This window comes from Nesoenas mayeri (assembly GCF_963082525.1).
Source record: "Nesoenas mayeri genome assembly, chromosome: 2".
NCBI classification, from domain to species: Eukaryota; Metazoa; Chordata; class Aves; order Columbiformes; family Columbidae; genus Nesoenas; species Nesoenas mayeri.
The window spans coordinates 37,456,734-37,474,340 of NC_137543.1; the positions used below are offsets into that span (position 1 = coordinate 37,456,734).

Here is a 17,607-nt window from a genome sequence, read left to right on the forward strand (position 1 = left end):
TGTGTCTGAGCTGATTCAGACAGGACACGTAAAATGTTGAGTGGGCCAGCAGTAGTTTCAGCATCATTGAGTCAAGATGTAAATCTGGTTAGGTACTTGGTATTTTAGTATATCACAACAAAGAAAGGCCAGTGAGTTGCATTACGTTCACCATTTACCTTAGTTAGCCTTTCTCCCACCGTTCTGAGGCAACGGCATCAAGTAATAAAAAGGATATTGTTTCCTGGATGAGCTATACTGTGGCTGTTCCCTCAGTGATCCTAGAGCACCTTGTCCTGGCCAAAGGACCTTGGGTCTTTCTGAGTGATGCTGAGCCTTATCAGTCCGCCTCAAAGGCACTGTTAGTTGCTCCCAGGTACTCTGACCTCTTCTTGTGCTTCATCCACATCTTCCTCAGGAGGCTGGGTGTCCCATACAGGTGGCCTCCTGTCAGCGGCAGGGAAGCTTCTGCGGCTGGTGGCAGGCTCAGGTCGTACTCTGCTGTCTTCCTCCAGCGCTGCCTGTGGCTACCAAACAAAGCATGGATGTGTCAAGCATTCAGCTCTGTGCCCTTCTTCCCTGCTTGCGACTGGGAACCAAGGGCTGCCCATTCCACAGAATCAGAGAATGTCCTGAGTTAGAAGGGACCCACAAGTCCAACTCCTGCCCCTGTACAGGACAATCCCACCATGTGTCTGAGGGTGTTGTCCAGTCTCTTATTAAACACTGTCAGGCTTGGGGCCGTGACACCTCCCTGGGGAGCCTGTTCCAGTGCTCCACCACCCTCTGGGTGAAGAACCTTTTCCTAATGTCCAACCTAAACCTCCCCTGGCACATCTTCCTGACATTCCCTTGGGTTCTGTTGTTGGTCACCAGAGAAAAGAGTTTGGCGCACACCCCTCCTCCTCCCCTTGTGAGGAAGCTGTAGACCACAATAAGCTCTCCCCCTGTCTCTTCTTCTCCAGGCTGAAAAAAACAAGTGACTTCAGCCGCTCCTCATACGGCTTCCCCTCCAAACCCTTCACCAACCTCATGGCCTCTATTTGAAAAGGTACGTTTGTGCCTGACCCATCCCTGTGAGGAGGAGATGGGCTGCAATGAGGGTCTACTACTCCTGACAAAGCCCCAGGAACTGTGCAGCAGCACCCAGGTGGGTTGAGCTCCTCCTGACCCAGGGGATGTGCTGACAGACACCGGCTGAGAGAGATCCTATGGAGTGCAAGGGCACGGTGGCAATGAGCTTGTTACTGTCCATCAGGTGGCAATGGTGACATCTCAAATATCACCTGGATCTGTGTCTGGGTTAACTGCCTACTGATGAATGCACTTGTACTATGGCCAAGACGTTCCTTAATTACACTTAAAGACAATAAAGCTTTGTTTAAAAAAAATATTTAATAACATTTTTCTAGGCTGTCTTAGGACAAATATTACAGACCTGTACTGGGAAAATACTTAAATTTTGAATTTAGATGCTTTTTTTCTAGTGATAAAACAGAGTTACAACTGGTACCAGGGCATCTGTATGAACAGCCACGGCTGACAGGATAACCAGCACAGGATAACCAGCCACTCTTTGCCTGTCTCTGGGAAGCAAGTGGCATGGCTTTACTGTAAACCACTGAGGTTTTACAGCTCCAGTTCAAAGGAAATCTGCGGCTGAGCACTTCTTTGTGTTCCTGGTGGGAGGGTGCCCTGTGGCCGAGGTGCCCTGTCCCCTTCCCTGCCCAGCACCACCCCACATGCAGCCCCCAGCTCGGCTGGAGGGATGGGAAGGGACTTACTCGTCTGTAGAAGTACCGTCACCTGCGGGAGGGTCTATGACAGGCGCTGCTTTTGCTGTGATATGGGTAACTGGCGATGGTGGGAACTGCCAGAGGAAAAAAGCATGTCATTAGGAAACGCCATTGATGGGTAGGGGCCCCAGGTTCCTCTGAGGAAAGAGGCTTGTTTAGAAAAATTAATAAACACTGTAAATCTCTTAACAAGAGAAAGCAGGTAGAGGATTTGACTGCACAACTCTTAGCCACGCATAGGAGCCACAGGGCTCATATGAGCAAAAATTACACATCCCATTGAAAGAGGGAGGCTTCCAGATCTTTTTATTCCCTAATTTCTTATGTCTGGCTTCCCAAGGAGGTGAGGTTTTCTACAGGCTGGGCAGCCTCTTGCACCTCTTCATAGGCCCCTTCTACCTCTGGCTAAGGAGCAGCTGTCCCAGCCATTGCTGCTTTTTGGGCATTCAGAAATGTTCATCTGTTTTGCTGGGTGCTGGTCTGTGCCATGGGGGAACCTGGTTCATACCCCAGGTCTGTCACAGCTCCAAAAGTGCCTAGTCATCAACTTCCTCCTTGTTTTATTTGACCATGGATCACCTGCCAGAGCTGAGTCATGTTTTCCCACGAACAGGCTGCTGAGACAGGCATATCCTCCAACATGTTAAGCTAATGTGTGGGCTGCCCAGAATAGAAAAAAAAGGTCAAAAAATTTGATGTGCTCTCATCATTTCAGGCAATAAACAGAATTACTGTTTTTATTGGCAATACTGAAAATTTTCTTCAGATTTTTGTCACTGCTATAACTGGTCTTAAGCTGTCTAGGGCTGTTACCCCTGGGATTAGCCTGAGACTGGATATTTTTAGGTGTGCTCTGCAAGTACCCCAACACTTAAAGATGTTTGAAATCACTTTTGCAAGCATCCTCTTGAATTTAACTGGGTTAATTATTGGTAGGGGCAATTAGTTTTATTACACCGAATACAATTAATTTTGACCACCCTTCAGTATTGGGCAGTCAGTTTTCTCAAGTGTAGCCCAGCTACCAGCTAGCAAGTGTATTTCAGCCATGCAAAAGAACATTTTAAGCCACAAAGTTTCTATAGCATGGTCTGGTGTTGGTCAGAAACTTTTCAAAGGACTATTTGCTGTTTGAAAAATCCAGTTTTTATAAAATGTAGGGACTGTTTTTTGCTAAGAGACAGTAGAGAGGAAAAATATTTTAGTAAAGCTGAATAATTCTTAACCAAAGTATTTTGTCTCTCTATTACAGAAAAAAATTTCAGGGTTTGTATGATGATTTTCCCATCAGGTCTTTATTGACATTTTTTATTGATCTGATTGTCTTGTCAGGATGGCATTCTGCCAAATATGAATTATTTGACGCTTGTTCCATTTTAGAAATACATTTTTTCCCAGTTTGTGAAATTCTCTGAGAAACAAGAGGCTAATTCTTCCCAGGTCTTGCATGGGCTTCTCTGTGCAGGTGGCTGAGCATCCAGCACTGGGATCCTGCCTGTTCCCATCCTGCAACACCTCCTCGGTTCCCTGACAGACAGCCATCGTGCACCAGCCTCTGCTCCCACCTAAATCATGGCATAAATCACGTCTCAAAGCCTTAACGAAGACTGTGAAATCTGCACGTACTGTGGCAGGATGACATGCTGTTGATGTGGGACACGTTGACGGATGCTGGGTTTTAAGATGCATCAGACAGTGGTACTTGGTCTTGCTGTATTTACTTACCAAAGATTTTCCATCCAACAGGTGATTACAGGACTTGGATGATTCTTGTTCAGTAATTCCCACTGCAAAGCATCAGAATAATGGCATTTTCAGTAATTATTCCATTGGCACAGCTTATATTAAAAGCCTTTTTCCATGAAGTTAAACCCAGATAAGAACAGGGCCCAAATTCAGGTTATGATCGCGCTAGATTTTATTACAGCCAAAAATGCAGAAGTTTCTTTATTATTAGCATCTACTGTGATGTCAAAATAAGTGAATTTGGAATTGCTTAAGTCATTCTGGGAAGTCACTCAACTGCTTGCTCCTGGACTTTTCCAGTGGGATGATGAACTGTCCTTAGCAGACCAAGCTCAATGGGAGCCCTTCTCCTCTGTGAACACTCATGTCTATGTATATAAATAGAGTGGTCCCATCTGCTGCTCCTCAGCAGAGGTTGGGTAACAGTTTTTGTGCTTCTTGGAGCCCCCACTGCCAGGTTTGTCCTGCCTAGGAGATTGTCCTGCTTTCTGGCTTGCCTTGGGTATTTTTACCAGGGCAGAGCTGTGTGCTACATTCACTCCATCACAGGGAGGGATTTCAACCTTTCTGTCTGCCTATGGCTGGATGGAACCTCTCTCTGCTGTCCTCAAACCTGGAAGTTACCTTTCAGTTACAAGTGAGTGCTCAGCTGATAACTTATTCACGGATAAACGCTCACTGACATTCCTGCTGATTGTGCTGGGGAAATAAATAAATGAGGGATTCCAGATTTCTTTCTCATGAAGCCAAATCCTTCCATTTTATTGTGGGAATGTGGATATCTTTTTTGTCTTCTTTCTTTCTGTTCATGGCCATTTTGTCTGCTGTTTTTTTAAAGGGTATTCAGGCAAGCAAAGAGTAAGGATCTATAGAAGTACCAGGATTCACAAAGACAGAGGACAGAATATAATTCATAGCTGCTGTGACCAATTGAATCTATTAATAAATAACACCAGCAAGCATCAGAAATACCTAAGGTGCTGCTTATAGTACTGTCTCCAGCATGAGTTTCCAGTCAGAACTGTGTTCTCCTTCTGGGGGCAACATTTGACCATGATAAATATCTTAACTAGCCTTTCTCTTCCCACTTCCCCTCACAGTAATTCCATTAGGTACCCAACTGTATCCCTCATGTCAAAGTTTAATTCAATTACCTCCTCTCATCTTGCATATTAGGTACTAACAGCATTCGGCAAGTGGCTCCAGGCATCAGTGCTTCAGCTAATGTCCATAATTTTCCTTTTTTTTTTTTTCCCTTTTTGCTTGCTCTTGTATTGTCTTGATTCTTCTCTTCAGCCTGTCTCTCTTCTTCTTAGATATAGAAAATATTCTAGCAAAGTTTCAGCAAAAGAAAGTCCTCACGACTTCAGGTTCACAAGTTGTGCTTTACCAAAACTGAAGTCTCTTTAATGTTGCACAGTGCTTGTCTGTGGAGCAAGCACAGAAAACACTGCAGACCTCTCCAGGCTCTCTCATGGCACCCTGTTCTCTGGGTAGGTAGTATTAGTGACAGTGCGTACTGAAATTGGAAGGTGCAGCACATCACAGCAAAGAGCTATTTTTATTTTCATACAGATATTTGCAAACACTCCTACTTTCCTGCCCTTAAAATGCCACATTTGTGAACTCAGGCACTCAACAGTTATGAAACACCAGGACTGGACCGAAGTTATTTCATCCCCCGAGGATACGGACATTGAGATTCAGTCTCTAATTTGTGACCAGAAACCATTTTCCAGCAGGCTTTCTGCCTCACTTGTATAGACAGCATTCACTCAGAAAGCAGCTGTTTATCCTTAGCTCAGCACATAGTCCTACACCTACTTTCCAAACCAGTGAAGCCGCTGAAGACAGAAGTATCAATATTTTCACTTGCTTTTCTATATTGCTGTTCGCTGTGCTCATCATCTGCACAAATGTTTTAAAAAAGCAGCTTCATCACCTCCTGGAGGACAAAGAGTTAAACCAGGGAAGCAGAGCTAGGTACTGAGTTTAAGACTAGGAGTTCCTGGGATCCAGTTTTCCAGAGGCTTGAGCAGGATACGGCACCGTTTGCAGTCTGCACAGTTTTTAGTGGTGGCAAGAACGAGCGGTCCTGGTGTCAAAGTCAGGGGTGTGAAGCAGGCACCCAGAAAAGGGGGAGACACCGCTGTGTGAGATTACAGGCATCACCAAGGAGCCCGGTGACAGTGATGGACAGACTTCAGGGAGCTATTGCAGGGGAGATGCTACTGGGGTCCCCGAGCACCCTCTGTGCTGGAGGAAGAGGGATCCCACGAGCAGGCTCACCTGGTTGCACAAGCTCTGTTGTTTTGTCCAGATCCTCCTGCTGAATTTGTCCTGTCCCACTCTCCTCCCTCCCTCAGTCCCTTTGGTCTCTTGTTTTCAGTTCTCTTTCACCAAGCACTGTCAAATCTAATTTCTGTTCCTCCCTCTTTCCCACTCAGCATCCCAGTTTCTTTGCTCGCTTTCTCCCCTTACAAGAACTATTTCCCCATCTTCTGCTCATCTTTTTGGATTCCTACACCTTTTCTCCTGTTCACACCTATCTGGCATCCTTTACCGCTTGTTTCCCCTAACAGCAGAGACCAGCAGTCCCTCCTTCCTTCCCCTCTGTCCGTCTGCCACCCCCTGCCCCACAGCAGGTCCCAGCCACTCTTCCTCCTCTCTTCACTCCATCCCCTAAGCTCCAGCTCCTTGTTCAGCCACTTCTTGTCTCAGATGCTGGTTTGAGAACTTTCCCTACAGTCCCAAGCTAAGTTTGTTCTTTCCCAGTTTCCAAGGCCTCTCTCTTGCCTGGTTGGTGTTCCAAGGGGATGGCTTATGAGCAGTGCAGTTGCAGACCGATGCCTTCATGATAGTGTCTGTTCTACAGATTTAGCAACTTTTAACAGCTCAACATCCAGTGTATCTACCAAACACGTACCACATGGGATTTTTTCAAAGGCTTATGAATTGATTACATCTGGGTGTTTTTTCAAGGGAGAGCAAAAGATGCATTTTTGATTATAAGGCCACCCCTTGCCAAACTGCATGGCCCTGCTCCAGCTTTGGCCTTCTAGACATAACACTCCAGTGCTGAAAGAGCTGAATGACCAGTCAGTTATATTTACTCATTACCTTGGTTTTTCATTGGCAAACTCTATTTTTCCTTCCCTGCTGAACAAGTTTTGGTTGAAAAAAAAAAATCATGTCTGTGGCTGACATCCAGAATCTAAAATTTCATCCCATGTAATTATGTTCTGGCAAGTTCTAAGCAACTGAGCAGGGATCTTATATAATAAGATGACTCAGGCGGACTTGGTAATGTGCAATCTATCTTCTCAAAAATATTGTCAGCCTTCGGAAAGGGAGCCACTATGACTCTGAGTAAAGAGAGCTGATGAGTTTGAGTAGAGCAAGTTTATGACTCTGCAGTGCCACGGTCGTTATATCATTAATCCCACCAGACATTTTAAGCATGGAAGTGTCCTTCAGGTACCTAGCAAAGCACCTCCTTCACTGCAGACTGGAGGGCTGCAATATCTGAAAATATCCTGAAGCCACAGAGGAATGAAGCCACTCCTGGGGACTCACCGTGCTGGGCCCCTTTGGCCGGGGAGGGTCCCCGTTGCACGCTCTGCAGGTGGCCCAAGCCCCGCACCTCGTCTTCGCTGTACAGCACCTGGAGGAGGTCACCCTGGCGGGGACGACGGTCGGATACGGCTACCACCTACGGGGAAAAGGCAAAACCATCCTCTTACACCAGGTTGTGGAGATCAAGTGGTCTGTCAAGGTCCCCGTGGAGCAGTATGGTGCCTGCTCTTCCTGCTGCTTTACTGTCATCCACAGGGGGTTTTGCTGGATGGGGACTGTGGGATTTGAAGGGTTTGTTTTGTTTGGGTCCTGCCTCTGTGCATGAGATGTATAAAAGTACAGGAAAATAATTTGTGGTTTCTCTGAGACCCAGCTGCTTAGTTGCACCTGTCTGTATTCTCCTCAGGAGACTGAAATGTGGTTGAAGATCTACTGAATAGGATATGCCTTTGAGACAGCTCAAATTTAATTTCTTATTGCATCCTATCTTGGGCAATCAGTTAAACTTATGCAATGTGAATTACAAATGCTATTTCTTCATGGCCTCCCCTGTCTTTTGGACTTTTGGATCTTGAGGGTCTCTTCCAACTGAAATGATTCTATTATTCTGTGAAATTTACATTTTATACCTGGTAAATGACTGCAGAATATACAAGGCAGTGAACAATTGTGCTCCTAGAGATGAACTTTCACAAACACTAGATCACACAAACAGAAGTCACTGAGAGCTGCATTTTTTAAAGTTAGGCCCCTGCGTCTTGAACAGAGTCCTTGAAAATGAGCATGAACAAAATCAAGTTCTTCTCTATGTCTGTCAGAACTAAGTCACGGTGCTCACTGCGCTGCCACAGGCAGGTGGGGAGGCCAGAGCTAAGGTGAGCTTTAAAAGCAGGCATGGGCTCCGAGCAGGTGGATCCATCAGTATTGTTACCTAGGTTGGTCCAGAAACAGTTTTCACAAGAAGATTCAAGTCCTGACAGCAGGGAAAAAATGTTTCATACATTTTTTTTTTTTAAAATAATAAAGTTTCCCTGAAGTCTTGCTACTGTCACACAGGGAACAAGTTAAACAGGGCAAAGATCCAAACCAGCAAGGAAACAAGATGTGGCAACTATTCCGACTCTTTCGTATTAGACTTACTTATGTTAACCTTATGTTGGTAGACTGTGAGAAAAACAGTTACTTGCATCTAGCTGATGCAAAAGTTGCCGGTTATGTGTTTTATATGTAAATACAGTCATTTTGTCTCAAGACGGAGACCAGCAACTGACGGGCCTGCTATTTGCATAGAAAAAGCCTTAATTCCATCTATTGCTTAGCCTTCTAACGTACACTCAAGATAAAAACAAGACTGTGTTCAGGCACATCCCCTCACACAAAATTATCCATTTTCTTCAAGTAAGCTTTAATTCAGTTTGCCATTAATGTGCAATATTTTGTGTATGTGAATATAAAAACACATGCAAACCAGTGTTTTCTAAAAAAGAAAAAACCCCACCTTACCACTTTTTACTCTTTTGACTTCATGTACCCTCAGGAGTCTGGAGGTGGCTACATGACATAGATCCTACTGACCAGCAGGACAAGGAGCAGAAACTGCTCAACAGCAGGCAAAAATACTGCTGGAAAGGGCTGGTGAGGCAACCAAAGCCTAATCCAAGACCTAAGAGAGGTTTCCTCTTAGTTCCTAGGATTTTGGCACATGGCCCAACATAGTCCCTGCTCTGTAATCTACTTATGGACATGCCCAGTGTTAAGTTGAAGTCAAAGGGTCCACTGGTGTCCTTGAAGGCAAACACGTGCTAATGGGGGATGTGTCTGGGGCCCAGCTCTGCTGACCATGAATCCGATGCTGCCAGACAGACCTGAGCCTCAATAATTCAGAAACGAGAGTGATGTTGGTGGTGAGACACCTCCTGTTGCTACTTAAGCAGTTGGCGCTGGCTCCCCCCCAGCTGCCCCTGGACCAGTTCCAGGATGTCCTCACCCTTCTGCAGCATCTTCTCACAGGCTGCAGGCTCCTGTGACGTGCCCTGACCGCCCAAAACTTGCAAGCTTTTTACCAGGGCCATGACTCCCCCATCATGTCACCACAGTGACATTGCTAGAGACACGGGTCTGTCTTCAACAGGATGAAGCTGTGGCTGGCAGGGGTTTCTCATGACAGCCCTTGGGGTCTGCCTCACATGAACTGAGCTCTTCTGGCTTTCAAGGAACACTACAGTGCTTACCCTTCCTACCAGCTGCGGGAATATGCGCAGTGCTCTTCGTCATGCTCGGTCGTCTTTGGTGTCTGGCAGAAAATGTTTGCAAGCCTCTGCTCATGAGACACCCAAGGCCGCTTCTTTTGCATGGTCATGGAAAGAGCATTTTTGGTAAGTAGGATGCTGCCCGCAGTCATCCCTAATCCTGAAAGTGGCGTAAACCACCACTGACTTGCAATTTAACAATCTGCCTGTGTATTGCAAAGGAGGAAATATAACCTGGGGAAAGGAAGCAGGATTTTTAACTTCATGAATAGCAGAAATTATTTAGCTGTGTTGTTTGTGTTTTTGGGATTCCTTGTTACATGTTGGATGAGTAACAACAAAATGCCTTCAAACAGAAGGATCTATATAAAAAAGTTACAAAGCCGTTTGCTGCTACAGCTGGAGACAACAGTGCAATCTCTATAAGCACATCTTCAGTTAACATCTTTGTTTGGAGCATTTGGCTGTAGCACACTTTTGGAGTTTCTTATCTCCTAATTCAAGATTTCACTGTGACTTTGGCTACCTCACCCATTACTGTAATATGCAAAGACTTATCTAGGTCAGGAAACTAAACCTGCTGTAGCACAGTTTTGATCGAAACTGGAGCTGACATTTCTCTAGGGTAGCTAGGGTAAGGCAGAAAGATCAGCTGGAAGTCACTTTTCTTTTCTAGACGTACCAGGAAATTTACATCTGTGTGAATGGCGGAGTCACCCAAACTATGCAGAATTAGTAAACAGCTCTCTAAAAAACTACTGGTTTTAAAACCTGTAAGTCCCTTGACCAGCTCAGTCTGTTTGCAGGATGCTGACCCTGAATTCAGAGCTCAGCAAAGTCACTTTTTTATGGACTTTACTGTGCACTTGAGAGCACTGAGTCCCCGCATACCTGCTGCTGGAATTAGCTGTGTTAAGCAGGGGGCATGGAGGATGCAGGAGGGTTGCAGAGCACCACGGAGGCCGTTCCAACAACCCTGCTCCTGGACTCAAAATCCCACTGCCAAAGCAACAACCAGCCAGAAAAGGTGACAATTAAACATCTGGCTTTGGATAAAACTTTGAAGCTTAGAGGCTGAACAATGAAATGCTTGTTAGTGGAAGAAATGCCACATTTGTGGAGTTAAGCTCTTTTTGATGGTCTAATGCTGATGTAATATTTAATGTGGCAGAACTAGCATACATGGAGGGATTTGCCATTTTTCTGCAAAGTAGCCAGGTACTGGTGTCTGAACTGGTTTTAGAGTTCTAACCAAAGGATTCTGGGGCTGGGAGAGTGAGGGAAGAGAAGGGAAGAACCTAGTATCCCTGGAAATAACTCTTAATAAGGCAATAGGAACTGCAAAAAAATGCATGTTTGTGAAATGTTCAATTAAGAAAAATAAGGTATTTCACCCTCTCTCTCACCCTTCCACAGTCATGATCGTGCTTTTGGGGTGGGTTCTTGAATGGGACAGAAGTTGTTCCCCAGGGTCAATCATTTGAATGTTAAATCACTTAATGCTGCACTGCTTGAGTATTTCTGCCACAAAAAAAAAGGTCTGGCAGATGTCCACGTTGTTTGCTATTTTTGCCCTTGCCGAGGATTAAAGTTGTGCGTCCACTGCAAACACCAGAGCAGAAGATTTCATGTTAGCTGAGGCATTTCTGCAGCACTGGCTGCAGGTGCAGGAATAGAAGTGAAAAAAATCAATCATCATTTTGCTACTTTTGTGCGGGTCTAGAAATTGGCAATCACAACTTCCTCACAGGCATGTATGTTCCAGTATGTGCTATTTATTTGAACGCTTGCCCACGAGCTGTGAGCAGCTGCATCGCACCGAGGAAGGGGAATGCGCAAATCTGAGAGGTGACTGTGCCAGTGGCTTTGGTTCCAGAGCCTTGCTCGGTTTCTCAGCTGGAGCTGCAGAACGTTCCTCAGGCTCGGTGCTCCCACCACTAATATGATGCTGCCTGCATTGTGACTACAGGCCAATCAAAGGACATCTTTAATCGGGGTTGGGAAAGCCCCAGAGGAAAAAAAACCCAAAAACCCACACAACAAAAAAACCTAAACCTCTAAAAATACAGCAAAAAAACAGGGACTTTCTTATCTTATTTTCTTAGACCATTGTGAGTATAGTGCTGCTACAGCAGCTGATCCAATCCAAATTAAATATTAGAGGCTCCCACTCAGCAGAAACAACAACTAACTGCTGAGATTTGTAACATGATAACAGACATACAGTTGCCCTAGATTTCAATGAAAATTTTCCAGCAGAATAGTTTTATGAGAAAATTCTGGTTAGAAATCTGGGTATCTTATTGGAAAACTATGTATCTTGTAAAAAAAAAAAAAAAAGAGAAAAATTATCTGAGTATTCTGTTTTATTACATCACAATAGTTCACTTTTTGTTTGGACTTTTCTGCTATTTTCAAATTACATGGAAACCAGAATACACTAAAGGCATAACAAATGAAAAAGGGGTATCTCAAAATGGCTTATTTTAATTAACACTCCGGCACCCTGACTTTCATCCTCATTTGGAATGAAGAGTCATTTTGAAACCTCAACCTGAGTTAATCAGACAAAACTAAGATCCTAACCATTTGAGAAAATACACAGATACAGTGTGTTATGCACCCTTCCTGGGGACCACTTCAGGCACCCTGTGGAGTGTTTGGATTAATTCACCAAGAGAAGGGCTGGGAGTGAATGTAGTGAGGTTTTCCCCAGTGCACAGATGAGTGTGGTAAGCAGGGGGAACCTACGGTGCTGTGGAGAGATCACGGAATTGGGAATATGAAGATGAGGCTATTTACAAATGAGAATTGGGCTGGGAAGTGAGATAGGGCATGGGAAAAGGAAAGGCCACGCAGCAAAATAGTTCAAGAAAGTGCTGGAGAACAGATAAGTCTGTAGTGAGAAGAAACGCTTTGGCAGAAGAGTCTTACAGCTTGTAAAAAGTGCTTTGATATGCACAAGAGAAATGACTGCTGCAAGTCAGAGCTGTGATAAAAGGATCGTGGAAAGGGCTGTGAATGGGCCAAGTGGATTTGAGGAGGGAAAACTGGCTCTGAAGACAAGACAACTCATGCCCAAACCAATGTGTCAAAGTGTCCAAACCTGGAAAACATTTTCTTAGAGCATGAAAAATGTTCAGTTCTTTTATTACTGCTGTTACTATTATTTGTTTAGTCATTATAATTGGAGGCAAAAATATTTACAGACCTATTGAAGAGGACTACAGGGAACGAGGGTCCCTCATACAGTGAAGGGAAAATGGGAAGGGAGGAGAAAAAAGCTGAAGCTTCGCAGCACAGCGCTGCGGGTGAGAGGGCCGGGAGGAGAGGATCATGTCCCTGCCCGTGCCCAGCTGCAAGCTGCCACCCTGCTCTTCAGCTGCGAGGCAGCCCCGTGCTGTTCCTCTGGACTCCTTCGCACAAGGGCCGTGAAAATGGCTTGTGCAGCTGCAGCAGAGAATTTCTGCCTGGGGGACACTGAGGGGTGACCTCATCGTGGAGGAGGGACAGGCATTGATCTCTTCTCTCTGGTGACCAGTGATGGTATCGGAAGGAACGGCAGGAAGATGAGCCAGGGGAGGTTTAGGTTGGACATTAGGAAAAGGTTCTTCCCCCAGAGGGTGGTGGGACACTGGAACAGGTTCCCCAGGGAGGTGTCACAGCCCCAAGCCTGACAGTGTTCAAGAAGAGACTGGACAACACCTCATACACATGGTGTGAACTGTGGGGTTGTCCTGTGCAGGGACAGGAGTTGGACTCAATGATCCTTTTGTGTCCCTTTTAACTCAGGACATTCTATGATTCTATGATTCTCCAAGGGCTTTGCACACCTCGCCTTCAGGATTAAAAATATCGGACCACTCACCAAGAGCTCAGTTGTTAGTTTTAATCTGCATTTGTGAAGGGCAGACAGAGTAGAAAATGGAGTCAAGGATGCGTCCAGATGGGAGCTCAGCTTTTCAAATTTGGGGGGCACCTCACTGGTAGGGAGTGGGGAAAGCTCTGGCTGTGCCCTCCATGTGGTGCATGGGGGTGAGTTGAGGACAGGCAAGAGCTGCCGGGATCACAAGACAAGCATCCTCCTGTGCCTCTCTCAGAGTCATCTTTTAGAGTCATGGTCGCAGTCCATTGCTGGGTGTTTTTCTCCCAGATTCTCTGGAGAAAGGGATACAGGCTCCTTGATTAATGTATGTATTGATATAATTTGTTTGCTTTTCATTCCTGTTTTGTCCCTTTGGCACTATTGTTAAGGCTTTATGGATAAAAGTTAAGTCTGTGATTCCCTCAGATGCCCCATGTTGATACATTGCCATGTTCTTTTTGACTGACTCTGCACAGCAAGACTGTATTTTTTGAAGTTTCAAAATGCTTCTGTAAATAAACTCTAGGTTTACAGAAACTCCCCTTTCTGTTTCTCCCCTCACTCCCTGCATCAGACACCAATGCACTTCTTTGCCCTGAAAGATCAGCTTCCCAGGTATCCACCGCATTTTTAAGGATAAGTTTAGCCAACTAGAATTAAAAAAAACCCACCAACCAACCAAAATAAACAAACATACAAAACAGAGAGGGAGAGAAAAGGAGATTTTTCTTACACTCTTTGTTAGGATGTGCTGTGTAGTTTTGGCTCGTCTTCGGGCAGGACTACATGCTGCGAAAAGAAGAACAGGAGCACAATGAGGGTGCAGTGGAGGCCGACAAGCCCAACCAACAACATCAGTAGAGGTCCCCACTGAAAACAGTGGTGAGGATGAAACTTTTGGGAGACCATAAGTAGACCTTCGTGTGGGTGGCAAAGAAGGAGGGCTTAGGAGTAGCTTTTTTAATGTCACTTCAGAGAATATGTCCTAGCTATACAATGCAGATATCCATGGGGGCAGGACAACAGCCTTCCCCAAGTGTCAGCACCTTTCCCATAAGCTTCAGGAGGATCTGTTGTCCTTCCTGAGTTTTGATCTGCCCTCACACTTGCTGATGTTTCAGAAGGAAATGAGATTCTTGTTCCATCCAGTCACCTTCCAACATGACTAGTGTATACATTAACTTTGGAGAGGACTAACATTTTATCTACATGTCTTTATTTTCAGTAAGCTCAAACTGCTTCATGACACCATTTCATTTATGCTGCATGATGTCCAAAGCACAACACTTGCCCTAACACTAGTCTTTTTTAATCCTCAAAACGACCCATTTGGTTCTTGAACTTGGGGCATTTTTGCTTGAAGTCTGTTTCTCAGTTTTATTTCTCAGACCCATGCAGACACCAAAATCACAGGTGAAATAACATTGCTAGCCACAAGACTCAAGATACCAGGACCATAAGCCAAGCTTTTGACTGAACTGAAGCAATTCATTTCGGGTGATTTTTTTTGTGTGGTTTGTTGTTGTTATTGTTTGTTTGTTTGTTGTTGCTGTGTGTTTTTTTTTTTGGTTTTGTTTTTTTTTAACAAATTGAAAGTTGTTTAAACACCTCTTTCAGTTTGACTTGAAACAGGCCTGAAAGACTCTGTGATACTTCCAGTGCTCCCTCTCATCGTATCTTCCCTTTGCTCTTGAAAATAACTACTCTCCCCTGTGTTCAGGCTACAGGGGTCATGACTACAGGATTTAGCAGCCAGTGACAGAAACAGGCTTGCAAAAACCTGCCAAATCCAGAGAATTAACTCCAGTTCTAAAGGCTGACCCTGAGGGCAAGGCATGTGAATGGGGCTTTCCTATTCAGGCTCCAGGTATAATCCAAAGGCTTGGAAGAGCTAAGAAGGTTTGTTAAGGCATGATGGGTGACTCCTAACTCTCCAGGTGAGCTTTCCTTTACATTTTGGCATACATTCAACTCCAGGAGTTTCAGTGCTTATCTCTGCTATATATTAAGGTTTGCAAAGAGCTTTGAAGCTGTGGAAGCAGCTGGAGGTCATCCAAGGCTGCTTGTTACCACAGCCAAACTCCTCTCATCTGACAGCCGGAATAAGAAGTGCCTGCGCTTTCCAGGGCTCCAGTACAAGCAGAGCTGGCAGGAGGACCAAAGCTACTCAACACCTTGTGTTTGTCTAAAATCTGCCCTTCGATACCCCGGTGAGGATACAAGTGATGGGCATTAGAATCCCACTGGCTAAAAATGGAGTTTTAGCCAATGCTCTGCCCACAGTGAACCAGGACAGTGACAAGGGAGGTGATAAATATTGTCCAGGGTCCCTGCCAGCCAGCCGGTGCAGCACAAGGAACTTCCACACCGAGCTCATCACAAGTAAGTTATCTGCCTGCACCGAGCCTGAGAGCGTGCTAAGCTGTCAGTTTGATTAGGGCCTGTTTTTCATGGCATGATATCCTCAGGGATCCCTACTGCCTTCTCCTGCAAGACATGCTTTATGTATTAAACCACAGTGAGTGTGAGATGAAAAACAAACAAACAAACATAATGAAGGTGGGTTTTTTTGTTTTAGGTTTAGTTTTTGTTTGTTTGTTTGTTTGTTTTGTTTTGTCTTTGTTTTTGTTTTCCATAGGAATATGTTTTAATTTGCTTTTGAAGCTGCTGCAATCACCTTTACTTTGTGAATTTCATGTGAGGGCAAAACTAATTGCTCACGAGCAAAACACTCAAGTGCAGAAAAGTTTACTGATGCAAGGAATCATCTTCTTGTCTCTCTAGTATTGTATTTACTGGACAGTGTGAGGAGCACAGTTTATATAGATTTCTACCATAAGCAAGTACCATTGTGCTGTTATTGGTACCCAGGCTAGTGCACAAGGAATAAATGTGCTCAGGTAATAAATTTGTGTATTTAATATTATGTATGATCCACAGTCCAACTCGCTGCCTGTCATCTGCTAGTGCGAGTGGCAAATGGCTTACAGGGGCTGAAGAAAGGCAAGGCATGAAAGGGAAACCCCAGCACCAGCAAACATGCAATTACTTGAATAGCCATTGAAAGAAGAGAGAATCGCGGAGGTAGACAGAACTGACCCACTTGTGCTGGAGCACAATGGCAGCAATGCAAACAGTGGGGCTGTAGGGCTCCCCCTGCAAACACGATTTTCTGCAGGGAGTGGGAGTAGGAAGGGAAGACTGAATCCTCACAGGGGATGTTTCTGGCTTTGCCTGCAAAAGGATGTTTTTATGTACAGCCCAGCTTTCAGGCAACAAAAACAATTACAGTGATGTTTCACTTTGTCATTTCCACTTATATTCTGAAATAAAGCAGCTGAGAGCTCATGCTTCCAGCTTGCAAATAAAGATCCGATCTGGCCCCACAATTTGTTTTCCCTGCTTTTACCTGCTTTCTTTTTCTTATTGATGAAATATGCAGCTATTGAGTTTAAACTAATTTGTTCAATCAAATGCAGACTGGGCTTTGTCCGGTTCTTGCTCTTCATTACAAGCAATTAATGTTAATCATGCATTCATTTCCAGGGCATGGCTTTGGAAATGTTCCACTTATTGAGCCAGCAGACTTAAATTCAACATTCACGCAGTTCACCCCGTTCATCTGAGCTGCTAACTGCTCACAGAACTTCATTTTCTCTTCTGTTACATAGAATAGCCACACAGTTGCAAGCTGTCACTTTAGCAATTACCTCATAGGTATATCATCAACACCATTTCCAGATTTCCCAAATTTGCCAGCGTAAAGATCTTACGCAGCCACAATGTCAAGGCATCTGCACAGATCGGCTCCAGCAAGCAGCAGCGAGCACGGCAGAGCAGAGGAGCTGCTCACTTCAGAGATTTCCCTGATGCTGAAACACCCCGCCCGTCTAAAACACAACAAACACCATAGCGGTTGTTAACAGTTTTGCTGTACTCACATTTGGATGAAATCACGGTAGTGAAAACTTCTAAATTTTCGTCGCTGCAGCTGTAAATCTGGTGCATTTTCCACCTCTCCCTCCTGACTGCCTTTCTGCTTCATGCAATCGCTCTGAACTTCTGGTAAATAGGTTTCACTAATCCAATCTGGCTCTGTGATCATTGTCCAGATCTACAAAGGACAGACTGATGCTGTGATCTCATCTCATTCCATATTCTTCATTGCAACATTTTCTGCTCCCATCTGCCTTTCTATGAATACTATTAATGCAAAGATTTAATTTAGTTGTTACTTAAGCCTTTACTCAGATTGAAGCATTTTATTTTACATCTCCTTTTACCAGTTTGGAGAATCCTCTACAATAAATGGCTAATAAAGTCTGTTCTGTGCAGCCATTGTATAGGCAAATAAATGTTTACAGAAATACTCCAATGATGTTTAAAATAAGTTGGG

General features: G+C 44.6%; 1 protein-coding gene across 1 annotated transcript; it reads right to left on the reverse strand.

Moving 5' to 3' along the window:
• Positions 1 to 319: 319 nt before the first annotated feature.
• VXN (vexin) lies at positions 320 to 17,219 on the reverse strand (the record flags this gene model as incomplete). The annotated part of the gene is made up of 7 exons (XM_080364126.1): positions 320 to 506; positions 1,764 to 1,849; positions 3,501 to 3,562; positions 5,346 to 5,429; positions 7,098 to 7,233; positions 13,945 to 14,000; positions 17,153 to 17,219. The coding sequence occupies 7 exons, from the start codon at positions 17,217 to 17,219 to the stop codon at positions 320 to 322; spliced, it is 678 nt and encodes a 225-aa protein (XP_080220252.1).
• Positions 17,220 to 17,607: the final 388 nt, after the last annotated feature.